We start from the raw sequence: 22,973 nt of genomic DNA, 5'->3' as shown, positions 1-22,973 counted from the left end.
ATCATGCTTGATCGCTTTGTTTTTTAACAAGCAGTCATGTTGCCATTTTCTTTTTTATTGTTCCACTAAAATGCCTCTTTTCTTTATGAACATTGCTTTTATAGGCTTTGTATTTGCTCTAACTTCAGCAGTTTTGTTTTGTTTGGTTTTTTTAACTTGATGGGATTTTTGTCTTCAGGATGTTGATGAAATAAAGCAACACATGTTTTTTATTTTTCTTCTCTGCTTTTCCTTCTGAATTAGCCACATGTTTAATTAGGTAGAATATTTTTATTTATTTTTTGTTGAATTGTGCCTCGATTTACTGCTTACAGGTTTTAATTATCAATTCTCATTCTGGCTCCGGTACAGTCCATGAGCAGTCCTTTACAGTCCCAATGGGAATGAATATGTTAAGAAACATATTTTCATCTCCAATATTTTATAAACACTCAACTTTTTTTGTATGTGAAATATTCTGCTCTTCCCTCCCCCACTTTCAGTATTAGATTCCGAATCAGGCCAAGTTTTTCAAAAAGCTATTTGATAAGCATAGATGTACTAAATTAAGACTTTGTGAAGCACTAGACTTAGTAGTGCTTGACATTTTGATTTTAAAAAAGAGCACTATACAATAGCAGTAAAGCAGCTGTTAAATGGTTTAAGAACTAGCTAACCAAGAGACTTCCAAAAGTGACTTTCAGTGGGGAAGCATCATCGCAAAGAGATATTTGTTACAGAGTTCCATAAGGTGCAACATTTTCACCAGACATCTGAAGAACATACAAAAGTTGCCACTGATAAAATCTGTGGCTATCCAAAGACTGAAGTGGGTATTCCTAGACAATAATATGAATTCCTCAATAAGTAGGTCTCATTACAAAAATGTGTTAAATAGAGCCAAAGCTATACCTTAGTAACAAGGAATGCAGGTCACTTCAATAGAATGGGGAGCTTCAGTGGCTATGAAAAGAATCTAGAGGTCATAATAAGCAAACTGCTCCATATAAGTTCCTGATACAGTGCCACAGCATAAATGACCAAGCCAATCTTTGCAGAATAGGAGTTAGGGGGTAATGTTACCCCCCTGGTAAAATCTATATGTACTACTATATGCACTACTTGAACAGGACAAGGCTCATCATATTCAAGTAGTGCATATTGTCCTAGTGTTAAAAAGGAAGTTGAATAGGAAAATAATGGATTGTTCCCTTCTTGATGTCTTCTACTTGAAATCCAGTGCCTTTCTGGTAAACTGCAAAAAATAAACAATTGAGCGGTGAAGCTGAAAGAGCCACTCAATATACATGATGGCAGACTGGGTGACACAGTGGTTCTTTAACCAATGTGATTCTGTGCCCCACTTTTTGGGCATCAGATTTGGAAAACCTTATAGGGACCCAACTTTATGAGGATGGGTGCTTAGCAATTCTGGAAAACCAGACTTTTTAAGATTGTAGATTGACCCTCCCTATCCCCAACCGTCCCCAAACTGGATACATGCACAGTCACTATTTCATTTCTAAAAATCTTGTCCTTGTTTTATGGAATTCTGTTCATTTTCAAGAAATCAGGTTTCTAGAAAACATATAACAGTCTTTATAATTGCACCAGACTTCAACTGTTCAACAACTGTTTTAGGTTCTTGTCTGTAATGTCTTTTTAGCAGCATTTTTGCTACTTGGGCAAAAAAATAATAGAAGTAGAAAAGGGTATATTGATTTAACATGAGGTGTAATAGCATATTGATTTAACTTTATTTTCTTGTCCCACTGAAAATGCTATGGATGTCTGAAAGATTACTCTGTTTTGTCACCATGAATATTCTAGTAATGTCTTCTCAATGGCATTCCATGTTCTTTCTGCTTTATCCATCTCTATCAAACCAAGCTAAGCTGCAATCATTGTGACAATGTTCATCATGAACTCTTATTCTGTTTAACTCAGGATACCCTTCTGCCTTGTTCAAAGGTCTATTGCCATTACAGTTGTTACATGCTAAAAGAGATGAGTTACAAAATGTGAGGGCATGTCCACAAACCACAGAGAAAATGGCAACAATAACAGCATGGCCTATGAAGGAAAATTGAAGAAAGAACGAGAATGGATTGCCAATTCTTAAAAAATTGTCATAGAGAGACTAGAGATCAATAGCATTCCATGACAAAAAGAAATTAACTTATTTGCAACAAACAAGATTTAGGTTAGATATAGGAGAATAAAGTTGGAATGATGAAACAGTGGCATCGGCTACTGAGGAATGCTGGAGAATATCTTTCACTGCAAGTTTTTAAGAATCAGTTAGGAGACCGTGTCTTGGGTATGGTCTATGCGTATTTGGTCCTACCTTACTGCAGTTATTTAGGGAAGATGACTTCTTAGGCTATGGACCAAAGTTACATATAAATGGATATAAGTGATCAGAAACCAGTTTAAACCTGTAACAGAACAGAAGTTCAGTGCATATAAATGGATTTCAAAATGGCCAAACCCAGTTTAAGATAAACCTGCATGGTTGTAGTGTCAGACTTAACTGATTTAGGTTAAACTGATCTATGGAACTTTTGTCTCAGATCCCCTCCTGATTCAAGTTATGTCCCAGTCCCCCAGCATCCTAGGATGCATTGGGGCCACCAGCTAACCCCACTTGAAGGGAAGGCAGGCTAGCCATAGCTGTGCTATCTGCTCCAGCCCTGCCCCACAGCTGTCACAGAGCTGAGGCAGCAATGTCTATGCTCTCCAACTTGGTCCTACCTGGCCCTGTCTGACCCGCAGGACAGCAACAGGGGAGGTGGGGGAATGGAGCCCCCAGCACCATCCCTCAAACCCTGGTCTATAAGGCTTGCCTCCCCCCCACACACCCCCTCCTCCCAGAGGTGATATCCTTTGGGAGAGGCCCCACAAAATATGAATGATAGCAATTACATAAAGGTTTTAAGAACCATTATATGGAGCCATCCAATCATACAGTTGGAAGAGACTTCAAGGGTCATCTGGTCCAACCCCATGCTTGGTTGGACCTGGTATCTTATAAAGCAGAAAGAACATGGATCTTACAGAGGCAGAAAAGGATCTTGGAGTCATCATTGACTCCAAGATGAACATGGGCCGGCAGTGTGGGGATGCAGTCAGGAAGGCCAACCATACCAGGTAACTTCCGTACCTTGTCATGCATCCAGAGATGCATCTCGAGCAGGTCCAAGGAGGTGATACTCCCCCTTTATACGACACTGGTCAGGCCACAGCTGGAGTACTGTGTCCAGTTCTGGGCGCCACACTTCAAGAGGGATGTGGACAACATGGAGAGGGTCCAGAGGTGGGCCACTCACATGATTGGGGGCAGCAGGGCAGACCCTATGAGGAGAGGCTACGGGACCTGAACCTGTTCAGCCTCCACAAGAGAAGGCTGAGCGGGGATCTAGTGGCCTGTTTCAAACTAGTCAGAGGGGACCAGCAGGCACTGGGGAGTCCCTGTTCCCCCGAGCACTACCAGGAGTGACCAGGAATAACAGTCACAAGCTGGCAAAGAGTAGAATTAGACTAGACATCAGGAGGCGCAACTTCATGGTCAGGGTGGCTAGGATCTGGAACCAACTTCCAGGAGAAGTGGTGCAGGCTTCTACCCTGGGGGTCTTTAAGAGGAGACTAGATATACACCTTGCCGGGGTCGTTCGACCCCAGCACTCTTTCCTGCCATGACAGGGGGTCAGACTAGATGATCTACTCAGGTCCCTTCCGACCCTAGAAACTATGAAACTATGAAACTGTGGTACTGTTGTTACCTACTGTTCTATAGGTCAATACCAAAAAAAAAAAGGATATATCTCTACAATATATTGGCAGAAAGATCAGATTCCTTCCTTTGCTAGTAGTGACTCAGGAGCCACAATGAATGGAATGCAAGTCACATCCCATGACGATAACGCCTAAAGCTCACAAAAATAGGGGCACTGAGCCATAGAATCGCAGAAATTAAGGGCTGGAAGGGACCTCTAAAGATCATCCCTATATACATAAAGAAGGACTGATTCTTGTCCTTGATTTAGGTCACCAACCCGACCTCGGTCACCGCCCTTGCCTTCCTTATCCTCTCCCTACAAATACGGGCTATACTTGTGTATTCCTCCTTGTTTTCACTGTCTGTAAACCTCCTTTTTCTTTTTAAAGCACTCGTTGACTCCTCTGGTAAGCCAAGAGGGCTTCTCGGTGCCTTTGCCACCTTTCCTGCATACAGGAATGGACCTTTTCTGTGCTCTGAGGATTGCTCCTTTGAGGAATGACCACCCTTCCTGAACTCCCTTCCCCTCCAGTCCTTCTTCCCATAGCATCTCTCCCACTATTTTCCTAAGCTCATTGAAGTCAGCCTTCCTGAAGTCCCTGCCCTACTAGCAGACTTCCCTGCCATGACCAACCATCTCTTTCCAGGCAGGTATAGGAGTCACAGGGGAAGGAAATTTTCCTTCAGTGACCCTGTCCTCTATGCATCTTACAAAAAAAAGTAGTCTCTAGTTCCTCTCCCTAATGGGATTATTGAAGAACTGTCTTCATGCTGAGAAGAGAATGAATTGGGACATTTATCTTTCTGGAAGTGAGGGGCTCAAGAGCGATTTCTCAAAGCTTTTTTTTTTTCAGAAGTTTATGCAGTTCCCATCTCTGATGGACATTAATGTAAAGCCCTGGGTAGTATGTTATTAAGGAGAGCATACATCTCTTTCAAAGAGCTATAAATACAACAGAACATATTCCCTGAGTTAAGCTATCAGCATATGAAATTTCCTGTACTCTCTCTAGCCTGCTTGCTGGCTCTCCTTAAGTTTCAGTCATCTTCTCTAGTACTCTCATTTCAGCCATATGGGATATGAATGGAAAAATGACCTCTTTCTGCTACAGTGCTTCACGTATGGTCTGTGCTTCAGATGTCACTCACAGCTTAGGTAAGACAAAGGAGGAAAATGTGTATAGAGTGTAAGGCGTGTGACACAGCCTTGCACTGCCTCCTTTATGTTGTATCAAATAATGGAATAGGCATCAAGGAGAAAAGAAGCACTGTGGCTGGAGATGGAAAGCACTTGCTCACAGTCATGAAATTTCATCATTGTTTTCTGCTAGTTAAACAGTAGGATACAAACAGTGCAACATTTTAGGAATGTTTGTGATCTTGTTTTTATACTTAAAAATCCAATTTGTACACAGCTTTCCTCCTGCACTGTTACAGTAAGCAGCTGGCTGGCTGAGTCTATTACCAGCACACACACAAGAGCTCATAACTGGAAAATTTACTTGCCCTGACAATTTATTGTAACAAAATATTGAATGGCACAGGTCTACTGAACCATGGAATCAGACAACAGTACCATACAGCTTAGTAGTTATGGGGATCTGTATGATCCTTCTTGTACCTAGAGAAAGTAATACAATCATGTTATATCTTCATGTGGTATTTCTGGGGACCTTTTTTTCTCTGGTATATGCCAACCCATTTTACTTTCCCCATACTTAGTGATTAAATAAACCACAGTCTATGTAGCACAATGGGTGCATTTACATGAGATGTTAACTGCACAGTAGCCAAATAATACACAGTAGCGCATCCCAGCACAAACACAGCTAATACTGAGCAGTATTATTAGGCTCCTGCACAGTAGCATCACTAAAGAGACATTTGCTGGCACTACTTCACAGTAACTGCAATTACTGTGCATTTATTTAATACTTGAATATACCAGTATATTTTGACTATACAAGTATATTTATACTTGAATAAAAATAAATCTACAGTAACCACAGCACAGTAGCATCTCATGTAGACACACTCAGCGATGTCTTTTTTCCCTTCTATTTACTGTAACTTTAAGTACAGAAAATCTCTGGCTGCTGCTATCTTGATATTAGATGCAACATTATGGAGACAAACACAGCATGCTGTTTCATGGAGTTTTTACTTTGTTTTTCTGTTCTCTTACCAAAGAAGTTTATGGTGCTTCTATGTGCATGTAAAAATAGACATCTGCCTCCTTTAAAAGATTTCCTATAGAGAAGAGTTCTATAGAATTTTAGGACGCAGTGAATGGGAGTCATTGAGTATTTTAAACTGTTCTATAAAAAGTATTCTAAAAAGCCTTACAAAATTAAGTCATAATCTCTCATATGCTATATTTACTTGTATATAAACCAATCCTGATTATAAGATGACCCCCCAATAATTAGATTCTATATATGGAAAATGTATGCCTTTGTTATGATTTTCCAGGTGTGGGATCTAATTATTGGAGGTTTTCCTTCAGTTTGTCCCCTTCCACTGCTACACCAGAGAAAATATATCTGGGGAGGGGGAGAGCTGGGGGGCAGGGGCAGGCAATCCCTTTGCCTCTGCTTCCCCACTACTTTTTTCCCCAGCAGCCCCTTCCCCTTCTCCTTACTGTCAAACTCTGCTCTCCCTAAGCACATGAGGAAGTCAAAATGTATGCAATATAGTGGCTTACCATGATTTGAAAAAGAGTCAGCACTGAGGGGGAGTGCACTTAATGGGAACTACTATATATCTTGTTCAGATGGGTTGCACTAACCAATTTTTGTGGTCCATTCTTTGCCTCTTGTGGGCTAAGAGCAAGTGTAGTCACTACACTGGTCTGATACCTGAGCTGAAATACAATTAAAATGGCACTGCATGCAGACAGGACTCCCTATGACACCCTCATAGCTAGCTTCCCATTGGCCAGCTTCCAGCGGGAGGATCTCGGCTACACGCTGACTTTATGGAAATGGGAAATTCCTCCCTAGCTTGCTTCTGCAGCCATATGGCTGTGGGCAAGTAAAATTTAGGGACATCCAAACCCCAAGCCTCCAGGCTTGGGCCTGCACGTAGGATGCCTGCTAAAGGATTTGGAAGTATCTGAAGCCCCAGGCTGAAAAGTCTGGCATGGAAGATACTTGCAGGTAATAGGACCAAAAAAGGGCTTTTGAACAATTCAGAGGACTCAGAACTAATCTAGCTAATTGGACCTGGTACACAAAACATTTTCCAAAAAAAATCCATTCCCATGAATAAGCTTGCCCAATATGGCCCATGTACTTTACACTCATGGTTAGTGTTGGCTGCAATTAATTATCTTCACAGTTGATTTCCATTACTGAGCACATGTTGCTTTTGGCAGCAGTTTAACAATAGACAATGTATTTAATGAGGTTTCTTTGTATGCGATTATAAGATGAGGAGTTTGTTTTTCCCCATGCTGATTGGAGAAAAAAACTTATCTTATTTGAGTAAATATGGTAGTTTTTGGAAACATTCTATAAAATTCTATAGGACAGATTATTATATATATTACATAAATGTATACATAAAATTACATATTGCTTTTGCATGGGGGAAAAACAGTTTTCCAAACTGTATGTATATAAACCTGTATTCTATCATTGCTTTCTCACTACAGTCCCTTATATTTGCTTATGAAATGTAGCCAGCTTGCCAAGATGCAAGAGATAATTTTCATGACTTTTTCTTCCTTTTCATCAAAATTTTTCATTTTAAAAAACTTTTCAGCCACCTCTGTCTGGAGCCCTGGCTCTTCTTCCTCCACCTGTTAAGACTAGCAGTGCAGCATTCTCTCCTGATCCTACACTAAATGCAGAGTCCTGTAATCCATGCTGATTCACACCTGTGAAGTCCTTTTGAAGTCTCTTGGCAAACTATTACAGCCACCTTTTTATAGGCTGGAAGATTTTGCAGACATTTTTCAGTTAATTAATATGCCTGTTCCTTCTTTCTTCCCCTCCTGCTCCTGCTCTTGGGGTTGCATCTTGAGTGATATATTGCACTCCTGAGATATGCACTCTGTGAATGGCTCATGGAGGACAGTATTAGAGAGTATTAGAGTATAGGAGGATCTAAGTGAAAAATTTTGCTTTTTAAGATTTAAGTTCCTTGACTCCCATTTCTCAATACATGTGCGCTAGACTGTCAGAAAATATTCTCCTAAGCAGATGCACATTGTTACCAAGGGAAAGTAATACATTTAGAATACATAAAAGCCAAGATGCAGACATTAAGGCCCTTAAGTGCATGAGTAGTCACACAAGTTTTACAGAACTATTCACATAGTTACATGCTTAAGCATTTATGGTATTGGACCTACTAATGAGTAACTAAACAATTTGCTGGCAATATATGCAACACAGAGGTACTGTAGTAATCCCATTACAATTCTAGCAAAACACTGTTATTCTGAACTGAAGATGTAAATCAAGATTCCTCATTTCATTGGTTATGGATTCTGACATTCTAGTTTGTAATATCCAGTGACATTCACATGTTTTAATGGTTATCAAATACTTAAATTCAATCCTGCAAATCTATACTGCATATAGTATTCTGGCAAAAATCAAATTTCCCTGTCTGGCAGCAGTAGAAAGAATAAGTTTATTATTTATTCTTTTAAGAGTTACGTTTTACTCTTAAAATTTTCCTATTCTGCAAACATACAATTTGTTTAATTTTGCCAAACATGTATTTTACATTTTAGATAATGAACCACATTTTCTTCTCTTCTAATGTATTAATTCATAGGTGCATTTATTAGCTAAGCAGAGCCAACTATTGAACTAGATCTTACAGCCCTCACAGAGGTGAAGTCCCATTACACAGCTGGGACCAATGACTTTAATGGCAGCTTTTCTGGCATTTGCACTGAAATGTTACCCATGATGGCCCTGATCCAACAAAAGGCTTAGGAACTGTTCACCCTGACAAAGATTCCATGTCCTTTTCTAACCACAGTCATGAAGATAAGATATGCATTTGTTTGCATACATATGCCAGTCTTACCATTTGCAAACTGATGCAAGCATATTTTTTCCAGGGGCCATTATGTAAATGTGTGCCCTAATTGACCACATTTCCCCTGTTAGCTTCATTGAATAATGGGAAGAAAACCTAGTGTCTTCTAAATCTGAGTAGTTTATTACAGAGACTGAGTGGAAAGAATAAGGTTTTTCAGAATTCACTTTTTATGATCAGACTGAAGGTTCACGTTTGTGTGTTCTCTATGACCTAAAAATTGTGCTGTCAACTTCAGTGGGATAATGTATATGTTCAGGGTTATGTAGTACCAAAATGCTATGCCAAATTAGCGTCTTTCGGACAACTTTAAATACCAACTCTAAATAAGCTAAAATATCAGAAAAATAATTTCCTCAACTACTAAGGGCTTTCTTACATGGTAATTCTGGGCAGCTCCTGGAGCTCTTAACCCCTGGATTATCTGCACATTAACACCTTAAGGTGGCTTACCACACTCATTATGCTGCTCAAAGTTACACCATTTCAGGGCAGGTTTATGTCTTGATCCACAAACCTAGCTCCTGTCCCATTAAGGTGTGGTCACTCCCCACAGACGTGCCACTGGGGTTGAAGGTATGACTGCTCCAAACTCCAAGTTAGCACTAAGTTGATCAACATTTGTGCAACTCACAGAGTAAGGTGTAACAAGGCACTGAAGGACATAATGGTTTTTGTTTCTCTGTGCTTTTGGCCATTTGATTTCTCAACATAATATCAGTCTGTTTAATTAATCCCCAGTCGAAAACCTATTTAAGTTATGGTTTTCTCAGACTCCCTTGGCTTGGTTTTAACTTTATGTTTCTGCATTTCTCACTCTGCACCATGGTAGGATGATATTGTGGTCCTTCCCCATCCTCACTCTGACATCAAAGCCGACTCACCTCCATTTTTCCTCTTGATAGCCGTGAGGATCCTATGACCCCAGCTCTGGGATCCTATGACCCCAGCTGACTTCCTGCCCTTTGGGCAGGGGGCTGGACTCGATGATCTCCCGAGGTCCCTTCCAGCCCTAATGTCTATGAAATCTATGAAATCTCTTTGACAGACTCTAACAATGAATAGAGAAAATTGCCATTGGTTTCAGTGGGGCCAGCATGGTATTTAGAGACTCTCACTGAGCAGGATTTCCTAAATGGCTAATGATCCTAAATGGTTAATTTGATACATTTTGTTCTCACACTTCAAAATTCCTACAAGTATTATGTTGTGACCATATGTCCTGTTACAGCATCTCTCTCCTAATATTATAGGAACTGTGCAGGGTAACAGTAACAAGCAACACAGTAGAATCATTGACAACCTCAACCTCAAGTATCTTCTTGTACTTGCCTTGACACTTTAAGGCTATGGAATTCCAATGGGATGATAACCCATCTAAAAATAATGTGGCATAAGGAAAGACTATCAAGTAAAGCCACTAGGTAGTGCAGGCTAAATGTTCCTGTGAAACATGACATATGCAAAAAGCCAGATGTAATGTTAACACTATAGCTTCCTTTTTGACAAAAGAATCTCTAGTCTGATTTAATGTCCCCACAATAAAACCAAACACCTTAGCATTTTTGTAGAAGTAATAATAGACTGTCATAAATTCAGAGAAGAGCACCCAAGACGAATGTTAATGTAAGATGCAGTGAACATGAAAAGATCCTTTGTGACCTTCTAGCAATGAAGACACCATTCAAGTCCAGGAGAGAAGTCGCCTGACTCTTTAAATTTTCCAAAGACAACAACTGAATTGGGAATGAATTGTCTTCCCACTCTTCAAAAGTTAAAAATCTGTTTAAGAAATGTAGGGGTCAACCTGATGTGCCATATTTACTATGGAGCATCAGGAGTGGGCTTTGACTGGCATAGAGGAACAGGCAAAAGACATATCTCTTATTTGTGCTGTTGCTTAAAAAGAGATGAATAAAAATGGTGGCCTGTTTTGCCTAGAAAACTAGACTATGATTTGTGGCCTGGGTTCAAGTCTGCTCTACTGCAGGCTTCCTATATGATGTTGAGCAAGTCACTTAGCCTCTCTGAGCTTCAGTTGTCTATCTGCAATATGACCATAATAACACTTCCCTATTTCAGAGGAGTGTTATGAAATACATTAAACAGTAAGAGGTGCTTGAATAAATCAAAGATGTGGCCATATCACTTTAGATATTTTTCTTGCTCTATATCCCCTAAGCATCTAGCCTGTAAGTGCACACTTCAGAAACCTTAAACTTTATGAGGACTGACTAGCTACTGAAGTCTTTTACAGATGAGTAAACCAAGGCACAGAAACCTTCGTTCAGCCAGTGGTAAGCACTTGCTGAGTGCCTCTGATGCCAAGGCACTTTTCTATATGTGGAGGGTGTGCTGCGCTGTGGACTGCTAGTCAGAGGCAGACTCCAAAAGAATTAGGAGTCCTGGGGCATGTCCAGATGAGAGTGCAGATGCCCGCTGCGGTGCCTCAAAGCAGTTTGAGATGCCACAAGAGGCATGCTAAGAACAAAAAAATGTTCCCCATGCTGCATATTTGCAGCACGGGCTCTAAATTTGATACTGGGAAATCCCAATATAAAAAAAAAACATGCCGGAAAAAAGCGGAACAAGCCACACTCCAGGAGCATGCCCTGAAGCAACTAGAGGCTGAGTTCTTCAAAGAGACACTCTAGCATGCAGCCAGAGCATCTCTATGGCTGCCGCATGCCCCGCTGCTCCAGCATGCTGCCTCAGTGTGCTGGGGCAAATGGAAGCAGGGCAAAGCTGCAGCAGTGGATCGACCCAGGTACTGTCCCAGTAAGTAGGAACATGGAGGTGAAGGGCTGTGAGTGAGTGTGGAGGGACTGTGTGAGGGTGGAGGGACGGGAGTGGGGGAGACTGCTCAGGAGGGATGGGTCCCCCGCCTGACCCCCAGCACAGCCCACAACCCCCCACCCCACCCGCAGCAGCAGCAGCGGCGGCCATTGGGACACTGATGCCTGCTCCTAGAATAGACTCCGAGCAGTGTGGGCCCAACTTAGACCATCAGCTGCACACGGGGCTACCCCAGCCAGGCCCATGTACCCTAGGAGAGAACCAGAACAGCTCCTGCTGTTACCCAGGGCTTCCAGCACCACAGGGAGAAGCCACACACCCTCAGGCTGGACAGGTCCTACCTGCATGGAGCCAGCCCAGCTCAATGGCATGCAGGGTGCAAAGAGGCAGGACCCAGCCTGTCCCAAGGGTACGTGGCTTCTGCCTGTGGTTCTAGAAGCCCTGGGTGACAGCAGCAGCCAGCCTTGGTCTATCTGAGGGCACGTGGGCCTGGCCAGGCTGGCCTCATGTGCAGCTGATGATCTGAGGTGGCCCTGTGCCACTAGAGGTCTCTTCCAGGAGCAGGCATCAGCACCCAGATGGCCGCCACTGCTGCTGCTGCCGCTGCTGCCGCTGCTGCAGGGGGGACTGTGGGCCATGAGGCAGGACTGCCCCCCCACCTCCACAGTCCATCCATCCCTACACAGTCCCCTCCACCCACACAGCACACACACACCCCACACACCACGTCCCTATCTACCAGGGACAACACCTGGGTTGATCCACTGCTGCAGCCTTGCCCTGCTTCTGTTTGGTGCAGGGGGGATGTGGACCATGTGGGGGTGTGTGGGTTTTATGAGGGTGACTGTGCACTGTGCAGGGGGGTGGGCCATATAGGTGGGCTGTAGGCCATGTGGGGAGGCGGGGGGGACTCACCCTTCCCAAGTGGTCCTCCCCACCCCACACAGTTCCCCCACACCCAAAAATTCCCCCACAATCTACCCACAAATCCCTCAACCCACACAACCCACACACACAAAATCCCACACCACCCCAACCCCTGCATAAGCCCCACATTGCCTCCACAAACCTTACCCCCACAAACCCTACACCCAACCCTACACCCACCCACACCCCCCCAAGCCCTATCACAAACCCTATCCCACACACCCATTGCCCTCCCCCCAAAACTCCACATCCCTCCACACATCTCACACCCTGTATGCCCAGCTGCCAGATGGAACAGGACCTGCTGGTGGGAGCCACAGCTGCAGGGGCAACTGCCACACTGAAGCCCTGCCCTGTTCCCACACCAACCCCAGCCTTGGGGGGCTCCTGGTCCCAGGAACTACTTGGGGGGTGCGATGGGTTGGGGGGAAGGGTGGAGGTGGCAGCAGGGATATGAGAGGGAAAAAGAGATGGGGGTTGGGGTGGGGGAGTGCTTCAGGTAGGAGAGACCACCAGAACCAGGCTTAGAGCCCCCATACCCCTGTAGAGCAGCCTGTGCAGGGGGAGGCCAGCCTGGAAAGGAAGGAGCTTGCCTCACTCAGTCCCTGAATCCCAGTTGAGGGCTTCCCAGGAACAGCATGGGGATCGCTGGGGCCTGGGCACAGGCACAGGGAGCAGAGCAGCAAGGGTTGACACTGCTCAGAGCCACAAAGCAACAGGTGGGACAGCTGCAGCTGGACTCATGTCCTGGTGCTGGGACAGAGCTGCTACCAGGAGGGAGATAGTGGGGGCAGGCAGAGGCTATGGGTCATGAGTGAGGAGCACTGGTGGGGCTGTGGGTTGTGAGTGAGGGGCAAGGGTATAGACAGAAGCAGAGTACCAGCTTATCAGTGCTGCTTAGCACCCCACACCCTGGTGAGCAAAGGGGGCAGGGCAGCTCTGATTTTTCTATGTTAAAAAAACTGAAATCAAATGCCAAAGTGTATAGATATTTAGAATTTGTTTTATTATGATGATAGTGGCACTGGTAGGCTTCCAAATTGCTTTACACTTGTAAATATATCAATAAAGCATCACTGAACTGATCTCTGTATATATAGTGGTGTGTCATTTTTATTGCAGAAGAATATAGATTTGGGGTATTTTAATGAGAGAATTTGTGGGGGGGAGTTATAAGAGGATTTGCAATTTTTAAAGAAGGAACCCCAGTATCCCTGCTGGTGAGGCAAGTAGTGAGATGCAGGTAAAGGAGCCTGCCCAGTATCAGCACTAGGGACCCAGCTGGAGGACAGATGAGGTGGCTGACCTCCTGGCCATTTGGGGCCAGGACACGCTTCAACAGTTTGAAGTGGGCCACTGCATGGAGCACATCTTCCATGTGATAGGTGCCAAGAAGATGGCAGAGCAGGGACACCAGAAGACATGACAGCAGTGCCACCCAAAGGCCAACTGTGCAGCCACAGCTGCTGGCAGTTAGCACAGAGGTGCAGGCAGTTCTGCTGCAATGCCAGTACCATAGCCTAGATGGCCATGTGGTCCTCATCTGGGTCTGGCAGGTGTGCAGCCATGAGACCACAGGTCCAAGGGAATAGATGCTGTCACAGATGGCAGCAGGTCACAGACAGGCAGCAGCCCCGACTGCCAGACTGTTGCTGTGGGTAGACAGTGCAGGGGGCACTCTAGGTTAGGGCTGCTTCAGCATTTCAGCTGGCACAAGGGGGAGTGTCCCCCGATACCAATTGACTGGGCCTCAGAAGTAGCCCTGACCTGCTTACCAGGGCTAAAGATTCAGGAGGTGTTGGGTAGGGTCAGTTTGCCCCAAGTGGCAATCTGCTGCACATGAAAATGCATGTCTGGACACGTGTGCTGAAGCACAAATCTCTGTCACAAAATTGTGCTGCTGCTATTTGAGCTGCTGCAAATGTATGTGCCTGCATGTGTGAACATGCTCCTGCGTTCTTTCATCCCCATTCTCACCTCCAGGTATCCAAAAGAATTGAAAAAGATTCAAAGTGTCAAAACTAGATGTTACACAGAAATCTTTTGGAGCTTCCAGTAATATTATCCAACTTAACAAACAACCAGTCTGTTTCCTTTTATGCACATATCAATATACTTTCTATCATCAACAGGGGTTCACATGTACAAGACAGAAGGAAAATTGACTCTGGATAGTAAAACAAGAGCTAGCATCAATGCTAGTGCTTCTAGTAACTTGATAGTCTCTTTTCTACCCCTTGATTCAATATGACTGGTGCGTTATGCAGGATGGTAATTGGAACCCTTTCCTTTGATTAAGGAAAGGTAGCACTTCTCCCCTCTCACTCATTGTAGAACAAGGGAGATTTTTTTAAAAGTTTTCTGTACAGCTTCTTGACAAGAATGCCATTTCTTTGATGAAGAGAGAAAGACTGGTTTGAAAGAAGAAGATAAAAGATCGGCTTAATGGCCTGATTCTTTTATTGCTTAAATAAGATTCCCTTCTTAAAACAATTATGCAGCACCTATTGTTTCAGAGATAAACACAGCATCATTGCTTTGCTTTTCAAGCACAATAAATGTCAGCTGGAAGTGGAATACAAGGAAGGGGAAATCAATAGATAGATACTGTTGCCTCTTTGCTTCTTATAAGCATACCCTGAGGTCTTGCAGGTTGGCTTCCTTCTGTAGAAGACAGCAGTGCAGCTTGTTCTTTTTGCTCTATCTCTATCCAAGGACTGGACAAACAGCATCTTAGCCAAACCACCAGTGTCCACTTCCCAGGTAGCAACTGTGTCTTGAGAACTGACTCTGGCTACAGAGATTACAAAACAGAACAAATTCCTTACCACAGCTCTCTCCAAAAACAAAAACATGTTCATATAATAAGATTAAGCATAAAAGTAGCTCACAGCGACTCCTAGACTGCCTAGGGAACTTATGGTCTAGCCACCAATGGAGGTGTTAAAGAAAAGGATGGACAGCGCCTGAACTTGGGGATGATCTCGATGTAGCTATTCCTATACCAGGGGTATTTCCCATGCTTCTAGGCTTTGCTAGTTGCCCCCTTTCACCCTTTCTGCTACATGTGCCAGGATGTTTTTAAGCCTCCCTCAGAGGCATTGCAAGTTGGCTACAGCCAAGGCTGGGGACTAATTTTATTCCATGATCAGATTGGTATGGACTGGGGTGCGGGGGGGGAGCTGCCTTCCTCTGCAATGGGAGGCATGGCCTTCAACCCATGGTCCCTTGAACATATACTGACAATATTTCATAGAATCAGGACATTGGCTGCTGTATTTCCCCTGCTTTACGTGTGGCAGTTTAGGGTGTTAGGTCTATGATGTGTAAGGTTTAACAGTAGTCTTATGCAGAGTTTAGGTTATGGTTGTATGAGATGATTTGGACAGGGATGATCCTTCCCAAGAGGCTGGATGAAATGTCCTCTGGAGGTCCCTGCCAGCCCTACTTTTGTATGATTCTGTGATTCTATGATTCTATCACAATGCTAGAGTCATGACGGACACAAATAACAGAATGCAGGGCTCATAACAGCAAAGAGTCTAAGAAGCCAAGGTGTGGGATATTTGTTATTAATTAATTGTTCCATGATACCTCCACTCAAATACAGGGGCAGATCCAAGGGGCATGAAAGTGCTAACACACCTCCTTCCACAGCTAGGGGCTGTTGCCACTGTCTTTAGCTGATCTATCAGTGGGAGCCTCAACACTGCTCCTGCCCCACTCCAGCTACAGGCTGAAACTGTGCAGGGTGCCAGGCTCAGTAGGGGACAGTGGCAGCAGTACACAGGTTCCTCTTTTAATGCCTGCTTCTTGACCTCCCCTGCAGGTGGCTTCTGCTGGGGACTGGGCTGGGACTGGGTACTGGAAGAAAGAACCTATGTGCCACAGCCACTGTCCGTGGCTGATGCAGGCATGGGGGCAACACCAGAGCCTCTCTTGACCCATTCCTGCCCTACCTGCAGGGAATAGCTATGTGGGCAGCCAGTGCCTGCTCCTAAACATCAGCAAGTGAGAAGCAAGAGTTGGAAGGAGGAACCTGTACGGTTGCCACCTCTGTCCTCATCTGAGCCCAGAACCTGTGTAACTGCTCTCCACAGCCTCTCACTAGACCGAGCAGTAGCAGCTTTAGCCCCTTCCCTTCCTCCAGGTCAGCCAGGTATGGTGGCAGCAGTGTTGGCAGGGAGCAGGGAATAGACCCCTTCACTACTGAGTTTACTTCCTACCTGACTCTCCAGTGTCTTCTTCCAATCCTTCTTCCAATGGCTCTAGCCATGTCTCACACCTATGCTCCCAGAGTCTGAAAGGCAGTGTGTGTTGCACCATCCCTTAGGAGATCTTGGATCCCCCCATGGATAAGTATACATGTCCTCATAACTAGGCTTATATTAACTATTTTAGAACTCACGTCATAATTCTCCACGCAAGCTGTGTTGCTCAAGGTTATTAGAAATTAACTCCTACATTGCGATACCAGAGTTACTTTCAATTCTCTCCATGTGCTACCTTCTGACAAATGCCAAATTTTTAAATGGCAACCACTGTGCCTAAATACAATCCTGTGAAGTCTGTAACTATACTTAACAATTTATATATAATATATGCCCACACAAGCATATTGGTAGTGTATGGTAAGTACTGCCATGGGTTAGTTTGATATATACTTTACCTGGTCTTTTTATTCTTATTTTCTTCTGGCTCCTCAGGCTCTTCATTTACAATGTTTGAAGATACTCCGTACCTTGCAGGGTCAATCTGAAACCAAACTTATTGGAGGTGAACTACAAAAAGAGTGATTGGGATATGTAATGTTGTTCCACCTCTAAACCTTAGCTATTTGTTATTCTGGGGCATGGTATGACATTTGATAGGAAACAAGCCAAGTTCCAACAATTCATCCTTCCAAGACACAAGCACTATTGTATTCCTGCATGGTAGCAGAAATAGAAACAGTAAAGCTATTTGTCTAGGTTTACATTTTTTACTGCAAGTTTTTCTGGGTAGGGCTATCTCTGCTTACATATTTATACAGCTCCTGACACAGCAGGGTGAAGATTTAAGCTAGGGCTTCTCAATTCTACAACAACAATAATAAATAGTTAAACCAAATTAGGTAAATATAGCCCAGTTGAAGTCTAAGCTAAAGAAGACTGCATACAACCAATTAACAGAAACTCATGTAAACTGAGGTAGTGTGCTAAGAAGTTGGAGGATCAGGGTTTTGCATATACAAAACATAGCTGAAGTGGTAGGAAATTGCTTAATATGCATAGTCCCTTGTTCAGCTTTCACTGGACTGTTTGTCAATGAAAACTAGAAAGAAGAACAAATTGTGGCTGACCTACACTGATTTCAGTGGGGCTATATCAACCCACACTTGCCCCATGCAATGGCGTAATTAAGGTGAAGTGACCCAGGCAGCTGCCTGGTGCACTGACTTAGAGGGGGAAAAGAGAAAAAAAAAAACGGGGGGGGGGGTGGTCAGGAAAGCTTAACATTAATGAAGCTGCAGTAATTTGCACCTGTTGAGGACAAGACCCTGAGACTCTACAAATTTTTATCATGCAATTAAATCAATTAAAGTAGAAAAAAACTAAAAATGTTATTTTTCCTAAGTATACAAAGAAGAATTCCCCTAGTTACATATATATATGGCACAATTTCATTAGCAACATTTAGTTGGCTGGAACCTAATGAAAGAAAACAGTGTACTATTAAAATTGTACTATTTAAATTGCCATTGATTATATTTCAGCCTACTACTGAGGATATCTTGAGTGGTAGTGTGGAATGTGAATAAAGAACTCTGGAAATTGTTGACGGGTCTAATGAAAGATTGAATGATACCACACATGGGATACATCTAGCCTGCTGGAGTCAAACCTTGCAACCTTAGCATCCCATAGAAATGTAACTCAGTCAGGTTATGCGGGCTCCGCTTAATACATTTTAATTCTAACTCTGGGAATAACACCTGGGCAGCTAGGAAAAATGTGCCAGGAACAATCACCTTACCATAGATCTGGCATTTTATCACCTATTCTCACCACTACACTAATAAAAGCCACTGCCACTGTATAAATCTCATGGAATCAATGCCAATGACTGTTCTCTCTTACTTCATGGCCTCCATGGTGCTGGAGGCACTGTAGATTGCAGGTAATCTGATGAGAAACATGTCGAGCACACTTCTTCTATTAGCCTCCCTGGGAGAGACTAAAAGAACTTTTACATGGCTCCAGGGGAGAGGTAGCTGCTCTAGTTAAAGTACCACCACATCTCATGTATCGGTGTCCCTGCATTTAAAACTTACAGAAGGAGCACTTGAACTAGAGCTTGTTCAACCAGCTTTAGTTCCAGCACCCCTGCCACCATTTGTAAGACCAGGGATGCTGATTCACAGGACTCAGGAGGCTGCTGGATCACAGTAATTGCCACTCCACAGCAGACTTGATTAAGTGAGTCTGCTCTGGCATGCTGGAATTCCAGCAAGTTGGAGCAGCCTCTGCACTTGTATATAAGTGCCCTAAGCAACTTAAAATCATAGAGAAGTAGGGCTGGAAGGGACTTTCATAGGTGACCTAGTCCACCCCCCTGCCTAAGGCAGAATCATTCCTATCCAAACCATCCCATACATATATCAGTGATCCCTTGAAGTTGAGGATGATTGTCTTCTATGATTGCTTTATCTGCGGGTCTGAAGAAGGCTGATGAGGCTGATCTGGGATTGACAGACTTTGTTGCAATTCAGGCAATTCAGGCATGTTTCCCTATAAGAGGGTGGTTCTGGATTCTTGATTTGGTCTGCAACACACTGTTTCAGCTGTTCCTGCTTTTCCGTCTCCTGCTGTTGACATAAGGTTTCAAAGTACTGAGATCCTTGCACCACACTTCAGGAGGGATGTGGATAACATGGAGAGGGTCCAGAAGAGGGCCACCCACATGATCAGGGGTCAGCACGGCAGGCCCTACAAGGAGAGGCTATGGGACCTGAACCTGTTCAGCCTCCACAAGAGAAGGCTGAGGGAGGATCTAGTGGCTGTTTACAAACTAGTCAGAGGGGACCAGCAGGCACTGGGGGAGTCCTTGCTCCCCCGAGCACTCCCAGGAGTGACAAGAGGGTCACAAGCTGGCAAAAGGTAGTTTCAGGCTAGATATCAGGAGGCGCTACTTCACGGTCAGGGTGGCTAGGATCTGGAACCAACTTCCAAGAGAAGTGCTGCTGGCTCCTACCCTGGGGGTCTCTAAGAGGAGGTTAGATGAACACCTTGCCAGGGTCGTTTGATCCCAGTACTCTTTCCTGCCATGTCAAGGGGTCGGACTTGATGATCTGCTCAGGTCCCTTCCAACCCTACCTACTATGAAACTATGAAACCATTTGGGGTGGTCCTGGGTGATCATTTATCATGAGTTGATGTCAACATTGGATTTCTTCAGTTTGGCCTTGAGGACATCCTTGAAGCATTTTCTGTGCCCTCCTCTTTAGTGTACAGCTTGACTGAGCTGGAAGAATAAAACTTTCTTCGGGAGTCTGGAGTTGGACATTCAGATGACAAGGCTAGCCCAGTGAAGTTGTTGTTGGATGATCATCACATCAGTGCTCATGGTGTTTTTTTGCAAGAGGATGCTAATGTTGGTGCAGCTGTCTGCCCAGTGGAGTTGAAGAGTCTTCCACAGGCAACACTGATGGTACCTCTCTTGCAGCTTGAGGTGTCTCCTGCACATTATCCCTGTCTAAGCTCCATACAGTAAGATGACGTTCATGACTGCTTAATAAACCATGAGCTTGATTTTGGATCTAATATTGCAATCTTCAAATAGCCATTTCTTCTCGAGTATCCAAAGGCTGAACTTGCACTTTTAAGGCAATGTTGGATTTCTTCGTTGATGTCAGACTTCGGAGAGAGACAGCATCTAAGGTATGGGAAATACTCAATGTTCTTCAGAGTCTTACCATAAAATTTTATTACCAGAGCTGGGGACTGCTCATTAAGAGCTTGTTAATTGAGGACTTTAGTCTTCTGAATGTTAAGCATCAGTCCCATTTTCTTGTTTACCTCCGAAAAGATGTCAACAATTGCCTGAAGATCTGCTTCTCAGTGAGCACACATTACAGCATCATCAACATATTGGAGCTTGATGATTGAGGTTAGGCTGGTCTTGGTTTTGGCTCGGACTCAACTGAGATTACATAGTTTACCATCCATTCAGTAGTTTAGCTTCACTTTGACTGGAAGCTTGTGGTGGTCATATCTGGCATCATAGTAGGGAATATTGAGAAGAGTAGAGTGATAATGCAGTCTTACTTAATTTATATACAAGCTTGCTTAAATCCTATACAGGTTAGCTTCTTCAATACTGGGTCATCCTTCCTCCCCTTGCTGGCTCCAAAGAAACTGAAGATCCATTATTCATGCTTTAGACATTCCCACCGTAAGACCAAATATCCTGATCACAACATCAAGCTGAAACCATTCTGTGACTAAGAGATGTCTCCTATCAGTCTCTTTCAAGGGTTAGATTAAATAGATGCGCATTGTCCTTTATACAAAGGGTAAATATAATACCTAGAGATAAAACTGCTAAAGGTCAGAGTTATCAGTCACAAAAGCAACTTGAACATAAATAACTGAAACATACTTAACAATGGCACTTGAAACATAGTTGTGTTTTTTTAAGTAAGCTAATTGATATAATTTTGTTCTAAATTTTGAATGAAAACATTTTTAGTGTTCCATCTCCCTTCTTCCTTCCATCTGTTTCTTTTTTTCTTTTTTGTTATAAAAAACACAATGAAGTTAGGAAGGGGAGAAATAGAGGTCTGAAATGAAAAAAAGAAACAAGTCTACACTGTTTGCTAGAAAGTGTTTTATTGGATATCCTGATTTCATCAAAAAAATTTTCATTTTAAAAAAAAAAAGACTTCAACAAAAAAAGGCCAACCAGCTCTAAGTGGTGCACTATGGGACAACTAATATGGGTTAAATTAAGTTAAAGAGGAATGGCCACTCAAAGCCAGGACCAAAACTAAAAACTACCTGATTTTAAATGTGATAGGGTGCTATAAGGTTTTTTTGAAAAGGCAAGGAATGCAAATATCATGTTGTTTGTATGTACTAGGGCCAGATCACTTCAATACTATTTATTGCTATTGGATGTGCTACATAGTACTGTATCATATGGCTTTTTTCACTTTAAAAGTACTGTGGAGCCATGGTTCCCATGGGAACTCATCTCACATGAACCACTTCACTGCTTCCCCCTAATAGGCTTCTCAAGATGACATCTCAGCTTTCAGAGTCAAGCCAATTTGCTGTTTTAAATCTAACTTTTTATTAAAATGAAAAGGACACAAACACCAACCATTTGGAATAAGCAGACATAAAGACAGAAATTGACCTACTCCACAGTCTTTGAAGCACTGATCTAAAATATATGTTTTAAAATGGCAAATTCTGTCATTTCTGTCTATCAGCTACAATGTGTCTCACATTTGCTCCCACCAAATATTTTGAAACCTCACTGACAAGCTTGGATTTCTGCTGCACCTGCCATTTTGAAAGTGCTTCAAGCAAAGTCAACTACTGCACACAACACTATTTAAAAATTGAAAACCTTGCCCATTACCTTCATTAAATAAACAACAGGATTCTAAAGTAGAAGGAAATACACTTTTTATGAAAAGGCAAATTGGTAGATGTATAAGCTACTGGCAATGAAACGTTGCTTTTATCATGTTTATATCTGCTGCCTCTGCCATAAGAGACCATTTAAAATTCTTTCAAGTAGGACCCATATAAGTCTCTAATCACACTGCCCTTTACAAAAAATCAAGATGCTGTTGTTTCAGCTTACCAAGAAGTGTTTTATAAGTCATTTCTAGCACTCAAGTACCACCTTATACCTCAGCCTTTTTTCCTCTGGGGCCTCATGAAGTATAAAATAAATACATGGTACTTTTAAAAATAAATAAAACAGAAATCTATTGGCTATTTTAGAATAGGAGCAAGAAAACATTCCAGGGAGGAGAATCCGTATGGGCAGAGTCTTCCTAGCTGCCCCCTCTAGGTTCACAGAGGAGGATCTAACATCAGTACTTCTACTGACTATAGCTGTGGCAGCAAGAACTAGTCAGAAACTACATTTTTTTCCCTTACTGAAAATGTCAATGTCAAATAAAACTGAAATTTTTCAATCAACCTCCCCCATTTTATTTTGGGGGGTGGGCACAAAGCGGAGCAGGAGACAGCTGCCAAACAAAAGACCAGAGATATTTTTCATGGACTGCAGGTGCATTTTTGGTGAATTCAATTCCTCAGGGAAAAATTCTGCAGTCCTTCAGATAGGCTAGTCTCAAGCCATTTGAGGCCTTACAGTTTCAGATCACCATCTTAAAACCTATTCAGGATCTTCAAGATAAACAGTTCAGGTTCTG

General features: G+C 43.1%; 1 protein-coding gene across 8 annotated transcripts in view; it reads left to right on the top strand.

The window, feature by feature from the left end:
• The window catches only part of BEGAIN (brain enriched guanylate kinase associated), a 266,431-nt gene that overhangs the window by 50,292 nt on the left and 193,166 nt on the right, over positions 1–22,973 (top strand). For 2 of the 8 annotated variants that reach the window (XM_090034027.1, XM_090034031.1), the window contains exon 2: positions 20,025–20,457. The exons of the other annotated variants lie outside the window; for them this stretch is intronic. In XM_090034027.1, coding sequence (XP_089890153.1) covers positions 20,407–20,457 — 51 coding nt within the window. In that variant the 5' untranslated portion in view covers positions 20,025–20,406. The remainder of the gene's footprint in view (positions 1–20,024; positions 20,458–22,973) is intronic. 8 annotated transcript variants of the gene reach the window in all.

Source organism: Crocodylus siamensis, chromosome 2 (assembly GCF_052110815.1).
Source record: "Crocodylus siamensis isolate JL-2025a chromosome 2, ASM5211081v1, whole genome shotgun sequence".
NCBI lineage: Eukaryota > Metazoa > Chordata > Crocodylia > Crocodylidae > Crocodylus > Crocodylus siamensis.
The sequence above is the reverse complement of the archived record's forward strand: the minus strand, read 5'-3'. Positions and strand labels throughout refer to the sequence as shown.